Source organism: Salmo trutta, chromosome 6 (genome assembly GCF_901001165.1).
Source record: "Salmo trutta chromosome 6, fSalTru1.1, whole genome shotgun sequence".
NCBI classification, from domain to species: Eukaryota; Metazoa; Chordata; class Actinopteri; order Salmoniformes; family Salmonidae; genus Salmo; species Salmo trutta.
This window is the reverse complement of record NC_042962.1, coordinates 1,316,729-1,342,780: the sequence shown is the minus strand read 5'-3', so window position 1 is coordinate 1,342,780 and position 26,052 is coordinate 1,316,729. Positions and strand designations below refer to the sequence as shown.

The 26,052-nt window shown below is 44.7% G+C and overlaps 2 protein-coding genes and 1 long non-coding RNA gene across 3 annotated transcripts in view; 1 reads left to right on the top strand and 2 right to left on the bottom strand.

Annotated features, from left to right (window-relative positions):
• LOC115195245 (tetratricopeptide repeat protein 21B) overlaps positions 1-4,334 on the top strand; it is a 64,406-nt gene extending 60,072 nt beyond the window's left edge. The window contains exons 36-38 of the mRNA XM_029755021.1: positions 2,868-2,988; positions 3,632-3,699; positions 3,879-4,334. Of these exons, the coding sequence (XP_029610881.1) occupies positions 2,868-2,988; positions 3,632-3,699; positions 3,879-3,956 (267 nt within the window). The 3' untranslated portion in view covers positions 3,957-4,334. The remainder of the gene's footprint in view (positions 1-2,867; positions 2,989-3,631; positions 3,700-3,878) is intronic.
• A 15,200-nt stretch (positions 4,335-19,534) lies between these two features.
• On the bottom strand, positions 19,535-25,417 carry csrnp1b (cysteine-serine-rich nuclear protein 1b). The gene is made up of 4 exons (XM_029755078.1): positions 24,948-25,417; positions 22,404-22,669; positions 21,133-21,426; positions 19,535-21,007 (listed from the first exon to the last, which is right to left on the bottom strand). The coding sequence occupies exons 1-4, from the start codon at positions 25,141-25,143 to the stop codon at positions 20,000-20,002; spliced, it is 1,764 nt and encodes a 587-aa protein (XP_029610938.1). The 5' UTR covers positions 25,144-25,417; the 3' UTR covers positions 19,535-19,999.
• On the bottom strand, positions 21,462-22,115 carry LOC115195310 (uncharacterized). Its single transcript, XR_003878669.1, has 2 exons — positions 22,060-22,115; positions 21,462-21,829 (listed from the first exon to the last, which is right to left on the bottom strand). It is a non-coding gene; the product is annotated as an uncharacterized LOC115195310 (long non-coding RNA).
• Positions 25,418-26,052: the final 635 nt, after the last annotated feature.

Below are 26,052 nucleotides of genomic sequence, written 5' to 3'. Positions count from 1 at the left end.
AGTAGTGTATTAATGAGTAGACAGTAGTGTATTAGTGTGTAGACAGTAGTGTATTAGTGTGTAGACAGTAGTGTATTAGTGTGTACAGTAGTGTATTAGTGTGTAGTCAGTAGTGTGTAGACAGTAGTGTATTAGTGTGTAGACAGTAGTGTATTAGTGAGTAGACAGTAGTGTATTAGTGTGTAGACAGTAGTGTATTAGTGTGTAGACAGTAGTGTATTAGTGAGTAGACAGTAGTGTATTAGTGTGTAGACAGTAGTGTATTAGTGTGTTGTCAGTAGTGTATTAGTGTGTATTAGTGTGTAGACAGTAGTGTACTAGTGTGTAGACAGTAGTGTATTAGTGTGTAGACAGTAGTGTATTAGTGTGTAGACAGTAGTGTATTAGTGTGTATTAGTGTGTAGTCAGTAGTGTATTAGTGTGTATTAGTGTGTAGTCAGTAGTGTATTAGTGTGTAGTCAGTAGTGTATTAGTGTGTAGACAGTAGTGTATTAGTGTGTAGTCAGTAGTGTATTAGTGTGTATTAGTGTGTAGTCAGTAGTGTATTAATGAGTAGACAGTAGTGTATTAGTGTGTAGACAGTAGTGTATTAGTGTGTAGACAGTAGTGTATTAGTGTGTACAGTAGTGTATTAGTGTGTAGTCAGTAGTGTGTAGACAGTAGTATATTAGTGTGTAGACAGTAGTGTATTAGTGAGTAGACAGTAGTGTATTAGTGAGTAGACAGTAGTGTATTAGTGTGTAGACAGTAGTGTATTAGTGTGTAGACAGTAGTGTATTAGTGTGTAGACAGTAGTGTATTAGTGTGTAGTCAGTAGTGTATTAGTGTGTATTAGTGTGTAGACAGTAGTGTACTAGTGTGTAGACAGTAGTGTATTAGTGTGTAGACAGTAGTGTATTAGTGTGTAGACAGTAGTGTATTAGTGTGTATTAGTGTGTAGACAGTAGTGTATTAGTGTGTAGTCAGTAGTGTATTAGTGTGTATTAGTGTGTAGTCAGTAGTGTATTAGTGTGTAGACAGTAGTGTATTCGTGTTGTCAGTAGTGTGTATTAGTGTGTAGTCTGTAGTGTATTGGTGAATATGTAATGTATTAGTGTGTATTAGTGTGTAGTGTATTAGTGAATATGTACTGTATTAGTGTGTAGTCTGTAGTGTAGTAGTGAATATGTAATGTATTAGTGTGTATTAGTGTGTAGTGTATTGGTGAATATGTAATGTATTAGTGTGTAGTGTATTGGTGAATATGTAATGTATTAGTATTAGTGTGTAGTGTGTATTAGTGTGTACAGTTGTGTAGTAGTGATATGTAATGTATGTAGTGTGTAGTCAGTAGTGTATTAGTGAATATGTAATGTATTAGTATTAGTGTGTAGTGTGTATTAGTGTGTACAGTAGTGTAGTAGTGATATGTAATGTATTAGTGTGTAGTGTAGTAGTGAATATATAATGCATGTAGTGTGTATTAGTGTGTAGTCAGTAGTGTGTATTAGTGTGTAGTCAGTAGTGTAGTAGTGAATATGTAATGTATTAGTGTGTATTAGTGTGTAGTGTAGTAGTGATATGTAATGTATTTAGTGTGTAGTCAGTAGTGTAGTAGTGAATATGTAATGTATTAGTGTGTATTAGTGTGTAGTGTAGTAGTGAATATGTAATGTATGTGTATTAGTGTGTAGTGTAGTAGTGAATATGTAATGTATTAGTGTGTATTAGTGTGTGTAGTGTAGTAGTGAATATGTAATGTATTAGTGTGTATTAGTGTGTAGTGTAGTAGTGAATATGTAATGTATTAGTGTGTAGTGTGTATTAGTGTGTGTTAGTGTGTATTAGTGTGTAGTGTAGTAGTGATATGTAATGTATTAGTGTGTATTAGTGTGTATTAGTGTGTAGTGTAGTAGTGATATGTAATGTATTAGTGTGTATTAGTGTGTAGTGTAGTAGTGAATATGTAATGTATGTGTATTAGTGTGTAGTGTAGTAGTGAATATGTAATGTATGTGTATTAGTGTGTAGTGTAGTAGTGAATATGTAATGTATTAGTGTGTATTAGTGTGTAGTCAGTAGTGTAGTAGTGAATATGTTATGTATTAGTGTGTATTAGTGTGTAGTGTAGTAGTGAATATGTAATGTATTAGTGTGTAGTGTAGTAGTGAATATGTAATGTATTAGTGTGTATTAGTGTGTATTAGTGTGTAGTCAGTAGTGTAGTAGTGAATATGTTATGTATTAGTGTGTATTAGTGTGTAGTGTAGTAGTGAATATGTAATGTATTAGTGTGTAGTGTAGTAGTGAATATGTAATGTATTAGTGTGTATTAGTGTGTATTAGTGTGTAGTGTAGTAGTGATATGTAATGTATTTAGTGTGTAGTGTAGTAGTGATATATAATGTATTAGTGTGTATTAGTGTGTAGTGTAGTAGTGCATATGCAATGTATTAGTGTCTATTAGTGTGTAGTGTAGTAGAGAATATGTAATGTATGTAGTGTGTATTAGTGTGTAGTCAGTAGTGTAGTAGTGAATATGTAATGTATTAGTGTGTATTAGTGTGTATTAGTGTGTAGTGTAGTAGTGATATGTAATGTATTAGTGTGTATTAGTGTGTATTAGTGTGTAGTGTAGTAGTGAATATGTAATGTATTAGTGTGTATTATTGTGTAGTATACTAGTGTTATGTAATGTATTAGTGTGTAGTGTAGTAGTGAATATGTAAATAATGTGTATTAGTGTGTATTAGTGTGTAGTGTAGTAGTGAATATGTAATGTATTAGTGTGTATTAGTGTGTAGTCAGTAGTGTAGTAGTGAATATGTAATGTATTAGTGTGTATTAGTGTGTAGTGTAGTAGTGATATGTAATGTATGTGTTTCTAGTCGTGCAGCAGAGCGTATGAGTACATGGGCTACATTAGGGAGAAGGAACAGTCGTACCATGATGCATCAGTGTTCTACGATCACGCCTGGCTCTACACGAACAGAGTCAACCCCAGCATGGGTGAGTCTGTGGACACCCTTAAAGACCAAATTCACATAGACATGTTGTTATGGATCTGTCATTCTCATTGAAAGCCAGTCTAATCATCTGTAGATCTGTTCTATGTGTTATAGATCTGTCATTCTCATTGAAAGCCAGTCTGATCATCTGTAGATCTGTTCTATGTGTTATAGATCTGTCATTCTCATTGAAAGCCAGTCTAATAATCTGTAGGTCTGTTCTATGTGTTATAGATCTGTCATTCTCATTGAAAGCCAGTCTAATCATCTGTAGATCTGTTCTATGTGTTATAGATCTGTCATTCTCATTGAAAGCCAGTCTAATGATCTGTAGGTCTGTTCTATGTGCTATTTCTATGCTTCCCGTTCTTAAATTTCATTTTTTGTGTATCTTTTACTTTCGGTTTTGTACATCAACTTCAAACAGCTGAAAATACAATATTTTTGGATCTGTAAAATATATTTCACAGAAGTTTAGATGGTAGAATGATTATCTAGACTGTACTTGCTTGTTTTGTCACAAACCGAAATTAGGTGAAGTATTATAATTTTTTTCAACCAGGAAATGGAGAAGTGATGTCAGCATAGTGCATCTTTTTAAACGGTTTAAAAGGTCTGTAATGTTGATGTGCTCTTCCGTTCAGGTTTCAGACTGGCCTTCAACTACCTGAAGTTCAAGCAATACAACGAGGCCATAGAGGTTTGTCACAAGGTCTGTACTATGGATGATATTACTACTGTAGCCTGGTCCCAGATCTGCAAGACAACACAACGAGATCTGGGACCAGGCTAGTGGAAATACCGGAAAGGACTGAATGGAGGGGTTTAGTTTAGAGGATAATGTTGTAGTGTAGAGAGTGTTTTCCTGACCTGCCCGTTTCCCCCCCTCAGGTCCTCACAGAGCACCCAGACTACCCTCTGATACAGACAGAGATCCTAGAGAGAGCTCGTTCTGCTCTCCGACCCTGAACCTCAGCCTGGGATGAACCCTCCATTGTCTCTGACCACTAGTGGCCTGAAATGTATCGACGTGGCACAAGACCCCCGTGCTCCAAGGAACTATGGGGAACTTTGTCTTTATCAAAACAAATGCTTTGTTCTAGATATACTGTACTGCACTTGAGATATGCAAATACTATGCTACTTTTATTAATCGTTTTTTGTCCCATTGGAATTTTAAAAACATTTGAACATGTTCTGTAATGTAAAATGCTCTGTTTGAATGTTTATACAGTGCTTTAGGAAAGTATTCAGACCCCTTGACTTTTTCCACATGTTGTTACGTTACAGCCTTATTCTAAAATGGATTCAATTGTTTTTTTGTTTTTTTTCATCATCAATCTACACACACAATACCCCATATTGAAAAAGCAGAAACAGATTTGTAGAAATGTTTAAATAAAATAAACATTTACAGAAGTATTCAGACCCTTTACTCAGTAGTTTGTTGAAGCACCTTTGGCAGTGATTACAGCCTCAAGTCTTCTTGGGCATGACGCTACAAGCTTGGCACACCTGTATTTGGGGAGTTTCTCCCATTCTTCTCTGCAGATCCTCTCAAACTCTGTCAGGTTGGATGGGGAGCGTCGCTGCACAGCTATTTTCAGGTCTCTCCCAGAGATGTTCGATCAGGTTCAAGTCCAGGCTCTGGCTGTGCCACTCAAGGACATTCAGAGACTTGTCCCAAAGCCACTCCTGCATTGTCTTGGCTGTGGGCTTAGGGTCGTTGTCCTGTTGCTTAAAAACATCCCCACAGCATGATGCTTCCACCACCAGGCTTCACCGTAGGGATGGTGCCAGGTTTCTTCCAGACGTGACACTTGGCATTCAGGCCAAAGAGTTCAGTCTTGGTTTCATCAGACCAGAGAATCTTGTTTCTCATGGTCTGAGAGTCCTTTAGGTGCCTTTTGGCAAACTCCAAGCGGGCTGTCATGTGCCTTTTACTGAGGAGAGGCTTCTGTCTGGCCACTCTACCATAAAAGCCTGATTGGTGGAGTGCTGCAGAGATGGTTGTCCTTCTGGAAGGTTCTCTAATCTCCACAGAGGAACTCTGGAGCTCTGTCAGAGTGACCATCCGGTTCTTGGCCACCTCCCTGACCAAGGCCCTTCTCCTCCGATTGCTCAGTTTGACTGGGCGGCCAGGTCTAGGAAGAGTCTTGGTGGTTCCAAACTTCTTCCATTTAAGAATGATGGAGGCCACTGTGTTCTTGGGGACCTTCAATGCTGCAGAAATGTTTTGGTACTCTTCCCCAGATCTGTTCCGCAACACAATCCTGTCTCCGAGCTCTAAGGACAATTCCTTCGACCTCATGGCTTGGTTTTTGCTCTGACATTCACTGTCAACTGTGGGACCTTATATAGACAGGTGTGTGCCTTTCCAAATCATGTCCAATCAATTGAATTTACCACAGGTGGACTTCGAGTTGTAGAAACATCTCAAGGATGATCAATGGAAACAGGATGCACCTGAGCTCAATTTCGAGTCTCATAGCAAAGGGACTGATTACTAATGTATTTCAGTTTTTTATTTTTAATAAAATTGCAAACATAAAAACAAAATTAAAAAAAAGTTTTCACTTTGTCGTTATGGGGTATTGTATGTAGATTGATGCGGAGAAAAAATGATTTAATGAATTTTATAATTAGGCTGTTATGTAACAACATGGGGAAAAAGGGAAGGGGTCTGAATACTTTCCGAACGCAGAACCACTTACACAGATGGGTCTTCCACTTTTGAAACAAATATTTATTTCATATATATAATAAGTATATTTATTGTGTTCTTTTAAAGGCCTTATGATTGCATTCATATCAGAATACATTTTGTAAATAATAAAGAATGAATTCTAACGGTCTCTAAAGTCAGTGTGTCGATCGCTGAAGGTTTGCAGGCTGTGCTTCAGTGGCCTTATGCTTTTTTATCAGACTGATATTTTAACTGTGGTATTGACTCAGTGTTCTGACTGTGTGTGTGTGTGTGTGTGTGTGTGTGTGTGTGTCTCAGGGGTGATCTGTGCTTCCCCAACGACAGGCGGACGACGGCGGTGGTGGTGGGACAGGATGCTCGTCACTACCCATGGAACTGGCTTGAAACACATTCCAAAAACACTATGGGCCCATACTTGGAAAGATAAGCAGTCATTAAAATGTGTAAACAGTTTCAAAATGTGAATCAGCCAATTTAAATCGTTGATTTACTTGCAAGTGACAAAATGCTAAATTGTAGCTGGTCCCATCAGATAACATTGCACGTGTTAGCCCTATGCTAACCTCAGGTGGCAGTGATTATATCCTGGAACAAATTCTTCATCAGCATATCAAAGATGTTAGACTTTATATCCACCAACCAATGGTATTTCTTAAAATGGGTCAACCCTGGCCACTAGAGGGATATTTTAAACCTACAAATTCAATGTTTAATCCTTTTCCTACCAGTCTCCTGTCCTTTCCTACCAGTCTCCTGTCCTTTTCCTACCAGTCTCCTGTCCTTTTCCTACCAGTCTCCTGTCCTTTCCTACCAGTCTCCTGTCAGGTCCTTTCCTACCAGTCTCCTGTCCTTTTCCTACCAGTCTCCTGTCCTTTTCCTACCAGTCTCCTGTCCTTTTCCTACCAGTCTCCTGTCCTTTCCTACCAGTCTCCTGTCCTTTCCTACCAGTCTCCTGTCCTTTTCCTACCAGTCTCCTGTCCTTTTCCTACCAGTCTCCTGTCCTTTTCCTACCAGTCTCCTGTCCTTTTCCTACCAGTCTCCTGTCCTTTCCTACCAGTCTCCTGTCCTTTTCCTACCAGTCTCCTGTCCTTTCCTACCAGTCTCCTGTCCTTTTCCTACCAGTCTCCTGTCCTTTCCTACCAGTCTCCTGTCCTTTTCCTACCAGTCTCCTGTCCTTTCCTACCAGTCTCCTGTCCTTTTCCTACCAGTCTCCTGTCCTTTCCTACCAGTCTCCTGTCCTTTTCCTACCAGTCTCCTGTCCTTTCCTACCAGTCTCCTGTCCTTTCCTACCAGTCTCCTGTCCTTTCCTACCAGTCTCCTGTCCTTTTCCTACCAGTCTCCTGTCCTTTCCTACCAGTCTCCTGTCCTTTCCTACCAGTGTCCTGTCCTTTTCCTACCAGTCTCCTGTCCTTTTCCTACCAGTCTCCTGTCCTTTTCCTACCAGTCTCCTGTCCTTTTCCTACCAGTCTCCTGTCAGGTCCTTTCCTACCAGTCTCCTGTCAGGTCCTTTCCTACCAGTCTCCTGTCAGGTCTTTTCCTACCAGTCTCCTGTCCTTTTCCTACCAGTCTCCTGTCCTTTCCTACCAGTCTCCTGTCCTTTTCCTACCAGTCTCCTGTCCTTTTCCTACCAGTCTCCTGTCCTTTTCCTACCAGTCTCCTGTCAGGTCCTTTCCTACCAGTCTCCTGTCAGGTCCTTTCCCAACGGTCATGTAGTAACATTCTCACTGTGGTCAGTCTGCTCCTTCTGTGTATTGTATTGTATTGCATTGCATTGTATTGTATTGCATTGCATTGTATTGTATTGTATTTAAGTGCTGCATTTCTCTCCAAAACCAAAGAGTGAAGAAATGTCCCCCTATTCAGAGTTGTTCCGTCCAGGTTCTATTCTAAGAACCAGTGTTTTCCTGGAGGTATTTTATTCTCTCGCTCCTCCTGTAATCTGTCCGTAACCCTCTCTACCGATCTCCCAGAACCCCGTTCAGTAAGTCACTAAGCACGTCCGTAACCCTCTCTACCGATCTCCCAGAACCCCTTTCAGTAAGTCACTAAGCACGTCCGTTTTCACAGCGACAGAAGGACGCCTCTCTTGGTAAACTGTTTTTAATGAGCCGTGACGGAATGAGGGTACTGTTACACTGGTCTAAAGTGGTAATTTAACTGAATAATAAACCACAGGAATCCATCTTATCTACCAAAACAAAATGACAAGCAGTCAGTAGTCACAAAACACACACATTCTTTATTCTCCAACACACGAACCAATTGTAACGGTTTGAAAGGGTTTCTAGTTGTTACAGAGTAGACTACAATACATCCTTGAGCCAAGAATGTTCCTAGACGCCAAGGCAAAGCCAGGGCCGTATATCAGAGCCTGGATCAGTCATGTCTGTTGTTGGTTGTGGTTGTCGTGCTTTGGTTTCTCTCTCTCTCTCTCTCTCTCTCTCTCTCTCTCTTTCTCTCTTTCTCTCTTTCTCTCTCTCTTTCTTCGTCTTCACCATGGAGACGATAAACCAGACAGAAATTCCAGAGGGTTACAAAAAAAAACACGAAGAAAAACATGCGTCAATTCAGACGTTTCCCCAGTGGACAAACTCCACGTCTCCACGTACTGTACAGAGCCTTCAGAAAGTATTTATAGTCCTTGACTTATTCCACATTTTGTTGTGTTACAGCCCAGATTCAGAATGGATTAAAAAAAAAGTTTCTTCTCTTCCATCTACACACAATACACCAAAATAATAAAGTGAAAACAGAAATATCTAATTTAGGTAAATATTAACACCTCCTGAGTCATTTTGTAGATGGAGATTTGGCAGCGATTACAGCTGAGAGTCTTTCTGTGTAAATCTCTAAGTGATTTTGTGTTTTAGGTTATTGTCCTGCTGAAAGGTGAATTCATCTCCCAGTGTCTGGTGTAAAGCACTGAACCAGGTTCTCCTCTAGGATCTTGTCTGTGCTTAGCAACATTCAGTTTCTTTTTTTAAGACTCCCCAGTCCTTAACGATGACAAGCATACCCATAACATGATGCAGCCAACACTATACTTGAATATATGGACAGTGGTCCTTTGTATTCAGGACAAACAGTTCATCACTTTGCCACATTTTTTTGCAATATATCTTTAGTGACTTGTTGCAAACAGGATTCATGTTTTGGAATATTTGTATTCTGTGCAGGCTTCCTTCTTTTCACTCTGTCAATTAGGTTAATATTGTGGAGCTACTATGCTCAAAGGGATATTCCATTTTATTTTACCCATCTACCTAATAGATAATCTATATAATAGGTGGCCTTCTTTGCGAGTCATTAGACTATTTGCACTGACACCCCCCCTTTGTTTTTACACTGCTACTACTTGCTGTATATTATCTATGCATAGTAACTTTACCCCTACCTACATGTACAAATTACCTCGACTCCCCCTGCACATTGACTCTGTACCGGTACCCCCTATATATAGCGTCCACATTGACTCTGTACCGGTACCCCCTGTATATAGCCTCCACATTGACTCTGTACCAGTACCCCCTGTATATTGCCTCCACATTGACTCTGTACCGGTACCCCCTGTATATAGCCACCACATTGACTCTGTACCGGTACCCCCTGTATATAGCCTCCACATTGACTCTGTACCGGTACCCCCTGTATATAGCCTCCACATTGACTCTGTACCGGTACCCCCTGTATATAGCCTCCACATTGACTCTGTACCGGCACCCCCTGTATATAGCCTCCACATTGACTCTGTACCGGCACCCCCTGTATATAGCCTCCACATTGACTCTGTACCGGTACCCCCTGTATATAACCTCCACATTGACTCTGTACCGGTACCCCCTGTATATAGCCTCCACATTGACTCTGTACCGGTACCCCCTGTTTATAGCCTCCACATTGACTCTGTACCGGTACCCCCTGTATATAGCCTCCACATTGACTCTGTACCGGTACCCCCTGTATATAGCCTCCACATTGACTCTGTACCGGTACCCCCTGTATATAGCCTCCACATTGACTCTGTACCGGTACCCCCTGTATATAGCCTCCACATTGACTCTGTACCGGTACCCCCTGTATATAGCCTCCACATTGACTCTGTACCGGTACACCCTGTATATAGCGTCCACATTGACTCTGTACCGGTACCCCCTGTATATAGCCTCCACATTGACTCTGTACCGGTACCCCCTGTATATAACCTCCACATTGACTCTGTACCGTAATACCCTGAATATAGCCTCCACATTGACTCTGTACCGGTACCCCCTGTATATAGCCTCCACATTGACTCTGTACCGGTACCCCCTGTATATAGCCTCCACATTGACTCTGTACCGGTACCCCCTGTATATAGCCTCCACATTGACTCTGTACCGTAATACCCTGTATATAGCCTCCACATTGACTCTGTACCGTTACCCCCTGTATATAACCTCCACATTGACTCTGTACCGGTACCCCCTGTATATAGCCTCCACATTGACTCTGTACCGGTACACCCTGTATATAACCTCCACATTGACTCTGTACCGTAATACCCTGAATATAGCCTCCACATTGACTCTGTACCGGTACCCCCTGTATATAGTCTCCACATTGACTCTGTACCGTAATACCCTGAATATAGCCTCCACATTGACTCTGTACCGGTACCCCCTGTATATAGCCTCCACATTGACTCTGTACCGGTACCCCCTGTATATAGCCTCCACATTGACTCTGTACCAGTACCCCCTGTATATAGCCTCCACATTGACTCTGTACCGGTACACCCTGTATATAGCCTCCACATTGACTCTGTACCGTTACCCCCTGTATATAACCTCCACATTGACTCTGTACCGGTAACCCCTGTATATAGCCTCCACATTGACTCTGTACCGGTACCCCCTGTATATAACCTCCACATTGACTCTGTACCGTAATACCCTGAATATAGCCTCCACATTGACTCTGTACCGGTACCCCCTGTATATAGCCTCCACATTGACTCTGTACCGGTACCCCCTGTATATAGCCTCCACATTGACTCTGTACCGGTACCCCCTGTATATAGCCTCCACATTGACTCTGTACCGGTACCCCCTGTATATAGCCTCCACATTGACTCTGTACCGGTACCCCCTGTATATAGCCTCCACATTGACTCTGTACCGGTACACCCTGTATATAGCGTCCACATTGACTCTGTACCGGTACCCCCTGTATATAGCCTCCACATTGACTCTGTACCGGTACCCCCTGTATATAACCTCCACATTGACTCTGTACCGTAATACCCTGAATATAGCCTCCACATTGACTCTGTACCGGTACCCCCTGTATATAGCCTCCACATTGACTCTGTACCGGTACCCCCTGTATATAGCCTCCACATTGACTCTGTACCGGTACCCCCTGTATATAGCCTCCACATTGACTCTGTACCGTAATACCCTGTATATAGCCTCCACATTGACTCTGTACCGTTACCCCCTGTATATAACCTCCACATTGACTCTGTACCGGTACCCCCTGTATATAGCCTCCACATTGACTCTGTACCGGTACACCCTGTATATAACCTCCACATTGACTCTGTACCGTAATACCCTGAATATAGCCTCCACATTGACTCCGTACCGGTACCCCCTGTATATAGTCTCCACATTGACTCTGTACCGTAATACCCTGAATATAGCCTCCACATTGACTCTGTACCGGTACCCCCTGTATATAGCCTCCACATTGACTCTGTACCGGTACCCCCTGTATATAGCCTCCACATTGACTCTGTACCAGTACCCCCTGTATATAGCCTCCACATTGACTCTGTACCGGTACACCCTGTATATAGCCTCCACATTGACTCTGTACCGTTACCCCCTGTATATAACCTCCACATTGACTCTGTACCGGTAACCCCTGTATATAGCCTCCACATTGACTCTGTACCGGTACCCCCTGTATATAACCTCCACATTGACTCTGTACCGTAATACCCTGAATATAGCCTCCACATTGACTCTGTACCGGTACCCCCTGTATATAGCCTCCACATTGACTCTGTACCGGTACCCCCTGTATATAGCCTCCACATTGACTCTGTACCGGTACCCCCTGTATATAGCCTCCACATTGACTCTGTACCGTAATACCCTGAATATAGCCTCCACATTGACTCTGTACCGGTACCCCGTGTATATAACCTCCACATTGACTCTGTACCGGTACCCCCTGTATATAGCCTCCACATTGACTCTGTACCGTAACACCCTGTATATAGCCTCCACATTGACTCTGTACCGGTACCCCCTGTATATAGCCTCCACATTGACTCTGTACCGGTACCCCCTGTATATAGCCTCCACATTGACTCTGTACCGGTACCCCCTGTATATAGTCTCCACATTGACTCTGTACCGGTACCCCCTGTATATAGCCTCCACATTGACTCTGTACCGGTACCCCCTGTATATAGCCTCCACATTGACTCTGTACCGGTACCCCCTGTATATAACCTCCACATTGACTCTGTACCGGTACCCCCTGTATATAGCCTCCACATTGACTCTGTACCGGTACCCTATGTATATAACCGCCACATTGACTCTGTACCGTAATACCCTGTATATAGCCTCCACATTGACTCTGTACCGGTACCCCCTTGTATATAGCCTCCACATTGACTCTGTACCGGTACCCCCTGTATATAGCCTCCACATTGACTCTGTACCGGTATCCCCTGTATATAGCCTCCACATTGACTCTGTACCGGTACCCCCTGTATATAGCCTCCACATTGACTCTGTACCGGTACCCCCTGTATATAGCCTCCACATTGACTCTGTACCGGTACCCCCTGTATATAGCCTCCACATTGACTCTGTACCGGTATCCCCTGTATATAGCCTCCACATTGACTCTGTACCGGTACCCCCTGTATATAGCCTCCACATTGACTCTGTACCGGTACCCCCTGTATATAGCCTCCACATTGACTCTGTACCGGTACACCCTGTATATAGCGTCCACATTGACTCTGTACCGGTACCCCCTGTATATAGCCTCCACATTGACTCTGTACCGGTACCCCCTGTATATAGCCTCCACATTGACTCTGTACCGGTACACCCTGTATATAGCCTCCACATTGACTCTGTACCGGTACCCCCCTGTATATAGCCTCCAAATTGACTCTGTACCGTAACACCCTGTATATAGCCTCCACATTGACTCTGTACCGGTGCCCCCTGTATATAACCTCCACATTGACTCTGTACCGGTACCCCCTGTATATAGCCTCCACATTGACTCTGTACCGGTACCCCCTGTATATAACCTCCACATTGACTCTGTACCGTAATACCCTGAATATAGCCTCCACATTGACTCTGTACCGGTACCCCCCTGTATATAGTCTCCACATTGACTCTGTACCGTAATACCCTGAATATAGCCTCCACATTGACTCTGTACCGGTACCCCCTGTATATAACCTCCACATTGACTCTGTACCGTAATACCCTGAATATAGCCTCCACATTGACTCTGTACCGGTACCCCCTGTATATAGTCTCCACATTGACTCTGTACCGTAATACCCTGAATATAGCCTCCACATTGACTCTGTACCGGTACCCCCTGTATATAGTCTCCACATTGACTCTGTACCGTAATACCCTGAATATAGCCTCCACATTGACTCTGTACCGGTACCCCCTGTATATAACCTCCACATTGACTCTGTACCGTAATACCCTGAATATAGCCTCCACATTGACTCTGTACCGGTACCCCCTGTATATAGTCTCCACATTGACTCTGTACCGTAATACCCTGAATATAGCCTCCACATTGACTCTGTACCGTAACACCCTGTATATAGCCTCCACATTGACTCTGTACCGTAATACCCTGTATATAGCCTCCACATTGACTCTGTACCGTAATACCCTGTATATAACCTCCACATTGACTCTGTACCGGTACCCCCTGTATATAACCTCCACATTGACTCTGTACCGTAACACCCTGTATATATCCTCCACATTGACTCTGTACCGGTACACCCTGTATATAGCGTCCACATTGACTCTGTACCGGTACCCCCTGTATATAGCCTCCACATTGACTCTGTACCGGTACCCCCCTGTATATAGCCTCCACATTGACTCTGTACCGGTACCCCCTGTATATAGCCTCCACATTGACTCTGTACCGGTACCCCCTGTATATAGCCTCCACATTGACTCTGTACCCGTACCCCCTGTATATAGCCTCCACATTGACTCTGTACCAGTACCCCCTGTATATAGCCTCCACATTGACTCTGTACCGGTACCCCCTGTATATAGCCTCCACATTGACTCTGTACCGGTACCCCCTGTATATAGTCTCCACATTGACTCTGTACCGGTACCCCCCTGTATATAGCCTCCACATTGACTCTGTACCAGTACCCCCTGTATATAGCCTCCACATTGACTCTGTACCGGTACCCCCTGTATATAACCTCCACATTGACTCTGTACCGGTAGCCCCTGTATATAGCCTCCACATTGACTCTGTACCGGTACCCCCTGTATATAACCTCCACATTGACTCTGTACCGGTACCCCCTGTATATAGCCTCCACATTGACTCTGTACCGGTAGCCCCTGTATATAGCCTCCACATTGACTCTGTACCGGTACCCCCTGTATATAACCTCCACATTGACTCTGTACCGGTACCCCCTGTATATAGCCTCCACATTGACTCTGTACCGGTACCCCCTGTATATAGCCTCCACATTGACTCTGTACCGGTACCCCCTGTATATAGCCTCCACATTGACTCTGTACCGGTACCCCCTGTATATAGCCTCCACATTGACTCTGTACCGGTACACCCTATATATAGCGTCCACATTGACTCTGTACCGGTACCCCCTGTATATAGCCTCCACATTGACTCTGTACCGGTACCCCCTGTATATAGCCTCCACATTGACTCTGTACCGGTACCCCCTGTATATAGCCTCCACATTGACTCTGTACCGGTACCCCCTGTATATAGCCTCCACATTGACTCTGTACCGGTACCCCCTGTATATAGCCTCCACATTGACTCTGTACCGGTACCCCCTGTATATAGCCTCCACATTGACTCTGTACCGGTAACACCCTGTATATAACCTCCACATTGACTCTGTACCGGTAGCCCCTGTATATAGCCTCCACATTGACTCTGTACCGTACCCCCTGTATATTGCCTCCACATTGACTCTGTACCGGTACCCCCTGTATATAGCCTCCACATTGACTCTGTACCGGTACCCCCTGTATATAGTCTCCACATTGACTCTGTACCGTAATACCCTGTATATAGCCTCCACATTGACTCTGTACCGGTACCCCTTGTATATAACCTCCACATTGACTCTGTACCGGTACCCCCTGTATATAGCCTCCACATTGACTCTGTACCGGTACCCCCTGTATATAGCCTCCACATTGACTCTGTACCGGTAGCCCCTGTATATAGCCTCCACATTGACTCTGTTCCGGTACCCCCTGTATATAACCTCCACATTGACTCTGTACCGGTACCCCCTGTATATAACCTCCACATTGACTCTGTACCGGTAGCCCCTGTATATAGCCTCCACATTGACTCTGTACCGGTACCCCCTGTATATAGCCTCCACATTGACTCTGTACCGGTAGCCCCTGTATATAGCCTCCACATTGACTCTGTACCGGTACCCCCTGTATATAACCTCCACATTGACTCTGTACCGGTAGCCCCTGTATATAGCCTCCACATTGACTCTGTACCGGTACCCCCTGTATATAACCTCCACATTGACTCTGTACCGGTAGCCCCTGTATATAGCCTCCACATTGACTCTGTACCGGTACCCCCTGTATATAGCCTCCACATTGACTCTGTACCGGTAGCCCCTGTATATAGCCTCCACATTGACTCTGTACCGGTACCCCCTGTATATAGTCTCCACATTGACTCTGTACCGTAATACCCTGAATATAGCCTCCACATTGACTCTGTACCGTAACAGCCGGTATATAGCCTCCACATTGACTCTGTACCGGTACCCCCTGTATATAGTCTCCACATTGACTCTGTACCGGTAACACCCTGTATATAGCCTCCACATTGACTCTGTACCGGTACCCCCTGTATATAGCCTCCACATTGACTCTGTACCGGTGCCCCCTGTATATAGCCTCCACATTGACTCTGTACCGGTACCACCTGTATATAGCCTCCACTTTCACTCTGTACCGGTACCCCCTGTATATAGCCTCCACATTGACTCTGTACCGGTAGCCCCTGTATATAACCTCCACATTGACTCTGTACCGGTAGCCCCTGTATATAGCCTCCACATTGACTCTGTACCCGTACCCCCTGTATATAGCCTCCACATTGACTCTGTACCGGTACCCCCTGTATATAGCCTCCACATTGACTCTGTACCGGTACCCCCTGTATATAGCCTCCACATTGACTCTGTACCCGTACCCCCTGTATATAGCCTCCACATTGACTCTGTACCGGTAGCCCCTGTATATAGCCTCCACATTGACTCTGTACCGGTACCCCCTGTATATAGCCTCCACATTGACTCTGTACCGGTACCCCCTGTATATAGCCTCCACATTGACTCTGTACCGGTACCCCCTGTATATAGCCTCCACATTGACTCTGTACCGGTACCCCCTGTATATAGCCTCCACATTGACTCTGTACCGGTACCCCCTGTATATAGCCTCCACATTGACTCTGTACCGGTACCCCCTGTATATAGCCTCCACATTGACTCTGTACCGGTACCCCCTGTATATAGCCTCCACATTGACTCTGTACCGGTACCCCCTGTATATAGCCTCCACATTGACTCTGTACCGGTACCCCCTGTATATAGCCTCCACATTGACTCTGTACCGGTACCCCCCTGTATATAGCCTCCACATTGACTCTGTACCGGTACCCCCTGTATATAGCCTCCACATTGACTCTGTACCGGTACCCCCTGTATATAGCCTCCACATTGACTCTGTACCGGTAGCCCCTGTATATAGCCTCCACATTGACTCTGTACCGGTACTCCCCTGTATATAGCCTCCACATTGACTCTGTACCGTAACACCCTGTATATAGCCTCCACATTGACTCTGTACCGGTACCCCCTGTATATAACCTCGTTATTGTTATTTCATTGTTACTTTTTTTATTTTTACTTAAGTTTATTTAGTAAGTATTTTCTGAAAATGGCATTGTTGGTTAAGGGCTTGTCACTGTAAGGTCCTGTTATATTTGGCGCATGTGACAAATAACATTTGATTTGTTTGTGTGGGTTACAGAGATCATTCAAAAATGGTCATTGCACACAGTGAGTCCATGCAATGTGTGACTTGTTAAGCACATTTTTTACTCCTGAATTTATTTAAGCTTGCCATAACCAAGGAGTAGAATACTTATTGAAAAAAGACATTTCAGCTTTTCATTTATTAATTTTTACCCCCCCAAAAAAAAATATTATTGAAAAACATAATTCCGCTTTGACATCGTGTGTAGGCCAGTGACAAAACAAATCTACATTTGATCCATTTTAAATTCAGGATATAACATAACAACATGTGGGAAAATTTAAACAGGTATGAATACGTCCTGAAGGCACTGTAACTGACCAGTGAACCAGTTTAGTTAAAACATATAGTTTTTGTTGTTTTCTACTGTTGTTGGGTTATAAAAGGCAACAAAGCATCGACTGACCAACAGAAAGGCCAAGCTACGGTGAAGGAGTACAAATCTGACGGGGGGTCAAAGTTTGGTTGAACACTAAAGAAGAAGAACAGAATGGAAATAGAGACCAAGATGTACAAAGTCAAGCATTTAAGAAAAACATTTATTTTTATTTTTTTGAAGAGACAAACTGTCAAAAAAGGGAGTTGGATGAAATGAACAGCTTTTTAAAAACAGAGTGAAAAATAATTTTAAAAAACTGCTCTGGTTTGCTCTCCATTCAAGAATGTAATAAATACCCATAGTTACCATGTCTTTATTTAGATTATTAATGCTTTTACACAAGAGAAGCTGTGTTCTGTTGCCTTAGGGGTTTTTTTTTCTTTCAATGAGATGATCTCAACGTAAGCAAATGAAGGCAGATCTCAGAAGAATACATTTCCACTGTTTAAAGTATACAATAAATCAGATCGTATAGAGACGGTGTGAACGGGGCCGGCTGTAGAAACAGATCAGATCTACTAGTTCCTTATAGAGCTGAGTTCCTTATCGTCATCACAGCATCACGGCCGTTGTTATGTTCAAAAGGTCTGCTTGAGGACTTCATGAGGTAAACACACAACTTCTGAGTCTTTCTGCATAATATATATGCAGTTTTAAATCCATAAAAAAAAAAAAAAAAACATTGTTTTAAAAATATCATGGCGTCTCAGTCATAACAATCAGAGGGATATTTTTCTAATTCATTTTGTTTTAGTGGCATTTCATAGTCCATAGTTCTATGAAAAATACTGGAGAGCAAAAGCTTTCATAATAAGTCTACATTTATTTACAATTTATCTATTAAAAAGGTTTCAATATTTAAAAAAAAAAATATGCAATTTGCATTTTCTTAGTAATGAAATTATGAAATTATTCAGTGACACAGATTTAGAATTCTTTCAATCTACACAAATGATTTATAAAATATTAGAGCGAATCTCTATGGTAACATTATAGATAGCAGTATCTACAGCAGACCCATAATTGTACATTTTGATTTATAAAATAGGAAGGTTACACAGTACAGCTCAAACAGAAGCACTGTGCTGCTGGCCTAGTAGAGATGGCTAGACGCTGGCCTAGTAGAGATGGCTAGACGCTGGCCTAGTAGAGATGGCTAGACGCTGGCCTAGTAGAGATGGCTAGACGCTGGCCTAGTAGAGATGGCTAGACGCTGGCCGAATCGACCCCTCAACCCTGCACACGTGTGGAGAGCCGATTGGATTTGACAGGTGCAGTCAATATGTTAATAATAGCTCCCCCTTGCGCTCTGATAGGCTAGGTGGAAGTGTCATTATATTGCTTATACCAATCAAATCACCTCAGATCTCCACAATGGCGTAGGGTTTAGGGATTGATTTGGGATTGGGCCATAGCCCTCCTGAGTAAACAACACCTATCTCTTATTGCCCAACATGTCATAAATTAGATCAAACTACTAAAATAATTTAACCAAAATGTTGTTTAAACAATGAGAGAACAGATATGAAATACTTTCCCAATGGTCTTTTATTTTATATAATCCCATATTGCCGACTATGTCTAATACGGATTCAGTTCCAAATGGCACCCTGTTCCCTATATAGTGCACTACTTTAGACCAGAGCCCTATGGCACCCTGTTCCCTATATAGAGCACTACGTTAGACCAGAGCCCTATGGCACCCTGTTCCCTATATAGTGCACTACTTTAGACCAGAGCCCTATGGCACCCTGTTCCCTATATAGTGCACTATTTTAGACCAGAGCCCATAGGGGGCTACAGTATATAGGGAATAGGGTGCTATTTGGGATACATAAGGAAAGATTGCACTTCCAGGTTATAAATATCAAACTACAGTTTTAGCATAGCTTTAGTAGGTTTTTATCTGAAAATAAATAGAAAATCATAAAAGAAATAAATTAAAATAATAATAATATAATATATAACAGTTATATGTGTTTTGAATGCCATTTTCAGGTGTACTATTTTTGGTTTCTCAGAGTATTCATTAATACCCAGCTGTACTATTCTTGGTTTCTGAGGTTGACATTTAGCGATAAATAAAACCCAACAAGTGTTATTTCATAGTTTTGACGTCTTCAATATTATTCTACAATGTAGAAAATTACGTTTTTTAATCTCGCTTTTATGATACGTCAGCTGCCATTTCATATAGCGATAATTACCAACTGAAACGTTAGCTGCCATTTCATATAGCGATAATTATCAACTGAAACGTTCGCTGACATTTCATATAGCTGTAATTACCAACTGAAACGTTAGCTGCCATTTCATATAGCGATAATTATCAACTGAAACGTTAGCTGCCATTTCATATAGCTGTAATTACCAACTGAAACGTTAGCTGCCATTTGAAACGTTAGCCGCCATTTCATATAGCGATAATTATCAACTACTTTGCTAACATTTGGAAGGCAAGAGAGAAATCACAGTTTCTTCCAACAGAAGTCTGTTTACACTGACCACCATCCCCGCTAACTCACTACATAGTCCAGAACACAGTTGGCGGTTCAGATCACCATAGTTAACCCCTGACGGCTTCTTCCAACAACTGATTGTCTGTGAACGTTGCAGGGGGTTCTGGGTCAGATTCTGACAGACCAATCAGAGACTCCAGGAGGCAGGTCCCGGGGTCGCTGGCCTGTAATTGGCTGCTGGGGTAACTAGGCAACTGGAAGTGAAAGAAGTTGTCCATGTGTTGGTACTCCGTTAGGGAGTTGTAGAGGGAGGAAGGACCCAGACAGAAACCATCAAAGAACTCCAGGTCAGACTCTGAGGACAGGCTGAGGTCCATGTAGCTGGCAGCGGTGCCATCTACAGAGGGAGATGGGGCGTTGGGGCAGTCTATGGAGGGAGATAGGGGGTTAGAGATTCTGCAGCCGCTGTGGTGGAACAGACAGTTGCCTCGGTTACCGCTATCATCTAACAGCTGTGACATGGCCATGGCCCGGTTGTCTCTGTGCACCTCGAGATTGTCATTCTCCTCTGGGAAGACTGCCGTGCTAAACCCTCCCAACATCCAGGTTGTCGTCGTCGCGGACGACGCCTGCCGCTGTAGCCGTTGCTCGGGGCAACAGTGGTTGTCATTAACAGCGTAGTTGTTTACGTTATAGTCGTTGTCGCCGAAGCTGAGGATACGTCTCAGTCCGTTTTCATCCACATCGTCCTCACGGCCTAACTCTTCCTCTGAGTCATCACTCCCCCCCGAGGAAGCAGAGGAGTCTGTCATGTCGCTGCTGCAGCTGTTCTCCCCGACCGCTGCCAGCTCTGAGCTGAAGTAGGAGGAGGAGGGGCGGTCTGGGATGGAGGGGAGGTCGGACAGGGGGTTGTGGGCGTGGCCCGGGGCCGGGGTGGTCTCTCCCGGGTCCTCTTCCTCTGGTCCAGACGTCTCCTCCAGTCTCTTCTCCAGCTCTAGCTTCATGATGGTGTGGATGTAGTGGGTCTGAACCCGGCTGGAGTTGAACTCTATACGGCCTTCGTGGTTACCGCAGCCATCCTTAGTGCAGCCGCAGGGAAATGACGAGTGGTCCATCTGGGGAGAGAAGAGGACGTAAAATAAATCAGGTTCTGCTTTCTGCTCGTACCGTTAGGAATATAAAGTATTTACAGTTTACTGTTAAGGTTAAAGTTGAAGAAACGATGATTTGTGTGTCTTACCTGACACTTGATGCCTGCCAAGCTGCAGGCGCAGGTCTCTGGCTCACAGAAGCCCTGGCAGTCACAACCACAGTCCTCCCTGGACACTCTCAGCTGCTGGAGCTGCCTCTTCTCCTCCTTATCCACCTTCACCCCCGCAGCCTTCAGCAGGGCATGTCTCCTCTTGGAGGGGTAAGGGTGGAGGAAGGAGCCGTCGTCTAGGTTACAGCTGCTGATGTCCATCTCGTCCTCTGGGATGTCTTCGACGGTGAGGCAGTCAGCCTCCTCTGATTCCACCGTGCCTCCCTTAGTCAGCTGGGAGGGAGAGACGAGGGGGGCAGTTAGGATAATTGTGATGCGTGTGAGCTAGAATACCCCTTGTTATAGAACTCAAACCTTTACACTACCAGAAATAAAACCTTTACACTACCAGAAATAAAACCTTTACGCTACTAGAAATAAAACCTTTACGCTACTAGAAATAAAACCTTTACACTACCAGAAATAAAACCTTTACACTACCAGAAATAAAACCTTTACACTACCAGAAATAAAACCTTTACACTACCAGAAATAAAACCTTTACACTACCAGAAATAAAACCTTTACACTACCAGAAATAAAACCTTTACACTACCAGAAATAAAACCTTTACACTACTAGAAATAAAACCTTTACACTACCAGAAATAAAACCTTTACACTACTAGAAATAAAACCTTTGCACTACTAGAAATAAAACCTTTACGCTACTAGAAATAAAACCTTTACGCTACCAGAAATAAAACCTTTACGCTACCAGAAATAAAACCTTTACGCTACCAGAAATAAAACCTTTACGCTACCAGAAATAAAACCTTTACGCTACTAGAAATAAAACCTTTACACTACCAGAAATAAAACCTTTACACTACCAGAAATAAAACCTTTACACTACTAGAAATAAAACTTTTACACTACTAGAAATAACATTTTACATTTTAGTCATTTAGCAGACGCTCTTATCCAGAGCGACTTACAGTAGTGAATACATACATACATTCCATTTCATACATTTTCATTTTTTTTCCGTACTGGCCCCCCGTGGGAATCAAACCCACAACCCTGGCGTTGCACACACCATGCTCTACCAACTGAGCTACAGTCTTTACACTATCAGAAATAAAACCTTTCACCAGAAGACACTGCTGCATATTAGCTTCATAACTGGCTAATCCACATATGGGGACCTGTGTGTGTGTGTGTGTGTGTGTGTGTGTGTGTGTGTGTGTGTGTGTGTCTCCCAGGACTGACCTTCTGTTTCAGAGCATCTAGTTTCTCCTCTCGGAGGCGGATGAGGAGTTTCTCCCGACGGAGGATGCGTTGCTCCACAGCGTACTCATCCAGGCTGTACCTGCGGAGGGCGGTGTGGCGCTGCGTCATGCCCAGGGAACAGCCCCCTCTACTGGGCACGCTGCTGAAGCCCTGGCACCGCGGGAAGAGAAACACTGTCACCATGTCAAAGGTCACGTTGCCCCGCACTAGCCGTTCACGCTTAGCCTTCTTCAGGATGGACTTGGCTAGAGAGAGAGAGAGAGAGAGAGAGAGAGAGAGAGAGAGAGAGAGAGAGAGAGATTATATTATCACTGGTCATTACTTAATAAGAGCTTTCCAGAACAAGAGACATTAAGGGAATTGCAGTTTGTCAAAGTAACTGCACTCCCTTCTACTGCCACTAGATGGTAGCATAAATCAGATAAGACACTTTAGTCATAAGCCTTCCACCTAGTCGACAGATATTTAGGAGACCTCATGAGCTGTCCTAACCAGTTAAGAGTTAGAGGGAGGGGGAGGGGGAGCTGGGGGGGGGGGGGTGAGGAGGGGCGGAGGGTGGGTGAGGAGGGGCAGAGGGAGGGTGAGGGGGGGCGGAGGGTGGGTGAGGAGGGGCGGAGGGAGGGTGAGGAGGGTGGGAGGGTGAGGAGGGTGAGGAGGGGCGGAGGGAGGGAGGGTGAGGAGGGTGAGGAGGGGCAGAGGGAGGGTGAGGAGGGGCGAGGGTGAGGAGGGAGGGAGGGTGAGGAGGGTGGGAGGGTGAGGAGGGTGGGAGGGAGGGGCAGAGGGAGGGAGGGTGAGGAGGGGCAGAGGGAGGGTGAGGAGGGAGGGAGGGTGAGGAGGGGCAGAGGGAGGGAGGGTGAGGAGGGAGGGTGAGGAGGGTGAGGAGGGAGGGAGGGTGGGAGGGTGAGGAGGGAGGGAGGGTGGGAGGGTGGGGAGGGAGGGTGAGGAGGGAGGGAGGGTGAGGAGGGAGGGAGGGTGGGAGGGTGAGGAGGGAGGGAGGGAGGGTGAGGAGGGAGAGTAGGAGGGTGGGAGGGTGAGGAGGGTGGGAGGGTGAGGAGGGTGGGAGGGTGAGGAGGGGCAGACGGAGGGTGAGGAGGGAGGGAGGGAGGGTGAGGAGGGAGGGAGGGTGAGGAGGGAGGGAGGGTGGGAGGGTGAGGAGGGAGGGAGGGAGGGAGGGTGAGGAGGGTGAAGAGGGAGGGAGGGTGAGGAGGGAGGGTGAGGAGGGAGGGAGGGAGGGAGGGAGGGAGGGAGGGTGGGAGGGTGAGGAGGGAGGGAGGGTGAGGAGAGAGGGTGAGGAGGGAGGGTGAGGAGGGAGGGAGGGAGGGAGGGAGGGTGAGGAGGGAGGGTGGGAGGGAGGGAGGGAGGGAGGGTGAGGAGGGAGGGAGGGAGGGAGGGAGGGAGGGTGAGGAGGGAGGGAGGGAGGGTGCCATTTGCAGCCTGTTTCAGCGTAACATCCACCCACCTGATAACAACAGGAGGACAACCTCTCCACTCTGACTCTTTAAGGTCTGTTATACTACCAGTTCAAAATGGCGTTCAACTATCTCCTTTAGATGAACAAAGTATCACCCTTCATCTCGTGCTTCAACATGCCTTTCTCTCTACATCCCTCCCTCCCCACTCTCTTCCAGGTAGGCTGCACCTGTGCTGGGTCTGTACCTAGGGCCCAGACAAGGCTCTGTGTGTTCTCTCTCTGCCTGGCCATCTGCCATCCCGCTCGCTCTCTGGCTCCCTGCCCTGTCATCCTGGAAACACTAACAACCGTTTGCCCTTCTCGCCAACCCTCCGCTGACCCAAAACCAGGACCTGGAATATCAAAGTATTCAGACAGACAAATATATGTTTTAATGAGCTGCTCTGTGTGAGGCAGTACGGCTGTTTTAATGAGCTGCTCTGTGTGAGGCAGTACGGCTGTTATAATGAGCTGCTCTGTGTGAGGCAGTACGTCTGTTTTAATGAGCTGCTCTGTGTGAGGCAGTACGTCTGTTATAATGAGCTGCTCTGTGTGAGGCAGTACGTCTGTTATAATGAGCTGCTCTGTGTGAGGCAGTACGTCAGGCACTACCAGCACTACCATCCACTATCAGACATGGTCATGACATAGTGAAGCCTAACTACTACCTTTTCCCCTACTGTATTTATTTATTTTATTTATTTTGCTCCTTTGCACCATATTATTTATATTTTAACTTTTAACTTTCTTCAAACTACAAATCTACCATTCCAGTGTTTTACTTGCCATACTTTATTTACTTTGCCACCATGGCATTTTTTTGCCTTTACCTCCCTTATCTCGCATCATTTGCTCACATTGTATATAGTCTTATTTTTTTCTACTGTATTATTGACTGTATGTTTGTTTTACTCCATGTGTAACTCTGTGTTGTTGTATGTTGTCGAACTGCTTTGCTTTATCTTGGCCAGGTCGCAATTGTAAATGAGAACTTGTTCTCAACTTGCCTACCTGGTTAAATAAAGGTGAAAAAAAAAAAAAAAAAAGCCTGACGTAGTAGATTAGATACTCACTGTTGCAATGTGCGTCTGGAGAGCCAGGGTTGCTGGGTGTTGAGTCAAGGGTGTCTGAGTAGCAGCTCTCCCCCTCCGAGTCCCATCCGGAGTAGGCTGAGGAGGACAGGGAGGAGGACGAGGAGTAGCACTGGTCCTCAGCATAGACCTCCTCAAACTTCCTCTTCAGTAGACCGCTCATGGCTCTAGCTAGCATGGAGCTGATCTGAGAAACACAGGGAGAGGAGACAGGGTTATTAGCATGGTGCTAGCTAGCATGGAGCTGATCTGAGAAACACAGGGAGAGGAGACAGGGTTATTAGCATGGTGCTAGCTAGCATGGAGCTGATCTGAGAAACACAGGGAGAGGAGACAGGGTTATTAGCATGGTGCTAGCTAGCATGGAGCTGATCTGAGAAACACAGGGAGAGGAGACAGGGTTATTAGCATGGTGCTAGCTAGCATGGAGCTGATCTGAGAAACACAGGGAGAGGAGACAGCGTTATTAACATGGTGCTAGCTAGCATTAACCTGATCTGAGAAACACAGGGAGAGGAGACAGGGTTATTAGCATGGTGCTAGCTAGCATGGACCTGATCTGAGAAACACAGGGAGAGGAGACAGCGTTATTAACATGGTTAGCATGGTGCTAGCTAGCATGGAGCTGATCTGAGAAACACAGGGAGAGGAGACAGGGTTATTAGCATGGTGCTAGCTAGCATGGAGCTGATCTGAGAAACACAGGGAGAGGAGACAGGGTTATTAGCATGGTGCTAGCTAGCATGGAGCTGATCTGAGAAACACAGGGAGAGGAGACAGGGTTATTAACATGGTGCTAGCTAGCATGGAGCTGATCTGAGAAACACAGGGAGAGGAGACAGGGTTATTAGCATGGTGCTAGCTAGCATGGACCTGATCTGAGAAACACAGGGAGAGGAGACAGGGTTATTAGCATGGTGCTAGCTAGCATGGAGCTGATCTGAGAAACACAGGGAGAGGAGACAGGGTTATTAGCATGGTGCTAGCTAGCATGGAGCTGATCTGAGAAACACAGGGAGAGGAGACAGGGTTATTAGCATGGTGCTAGCTAGCATGGAGCTGATCTGAGAAACACAGGGAGAGGAGA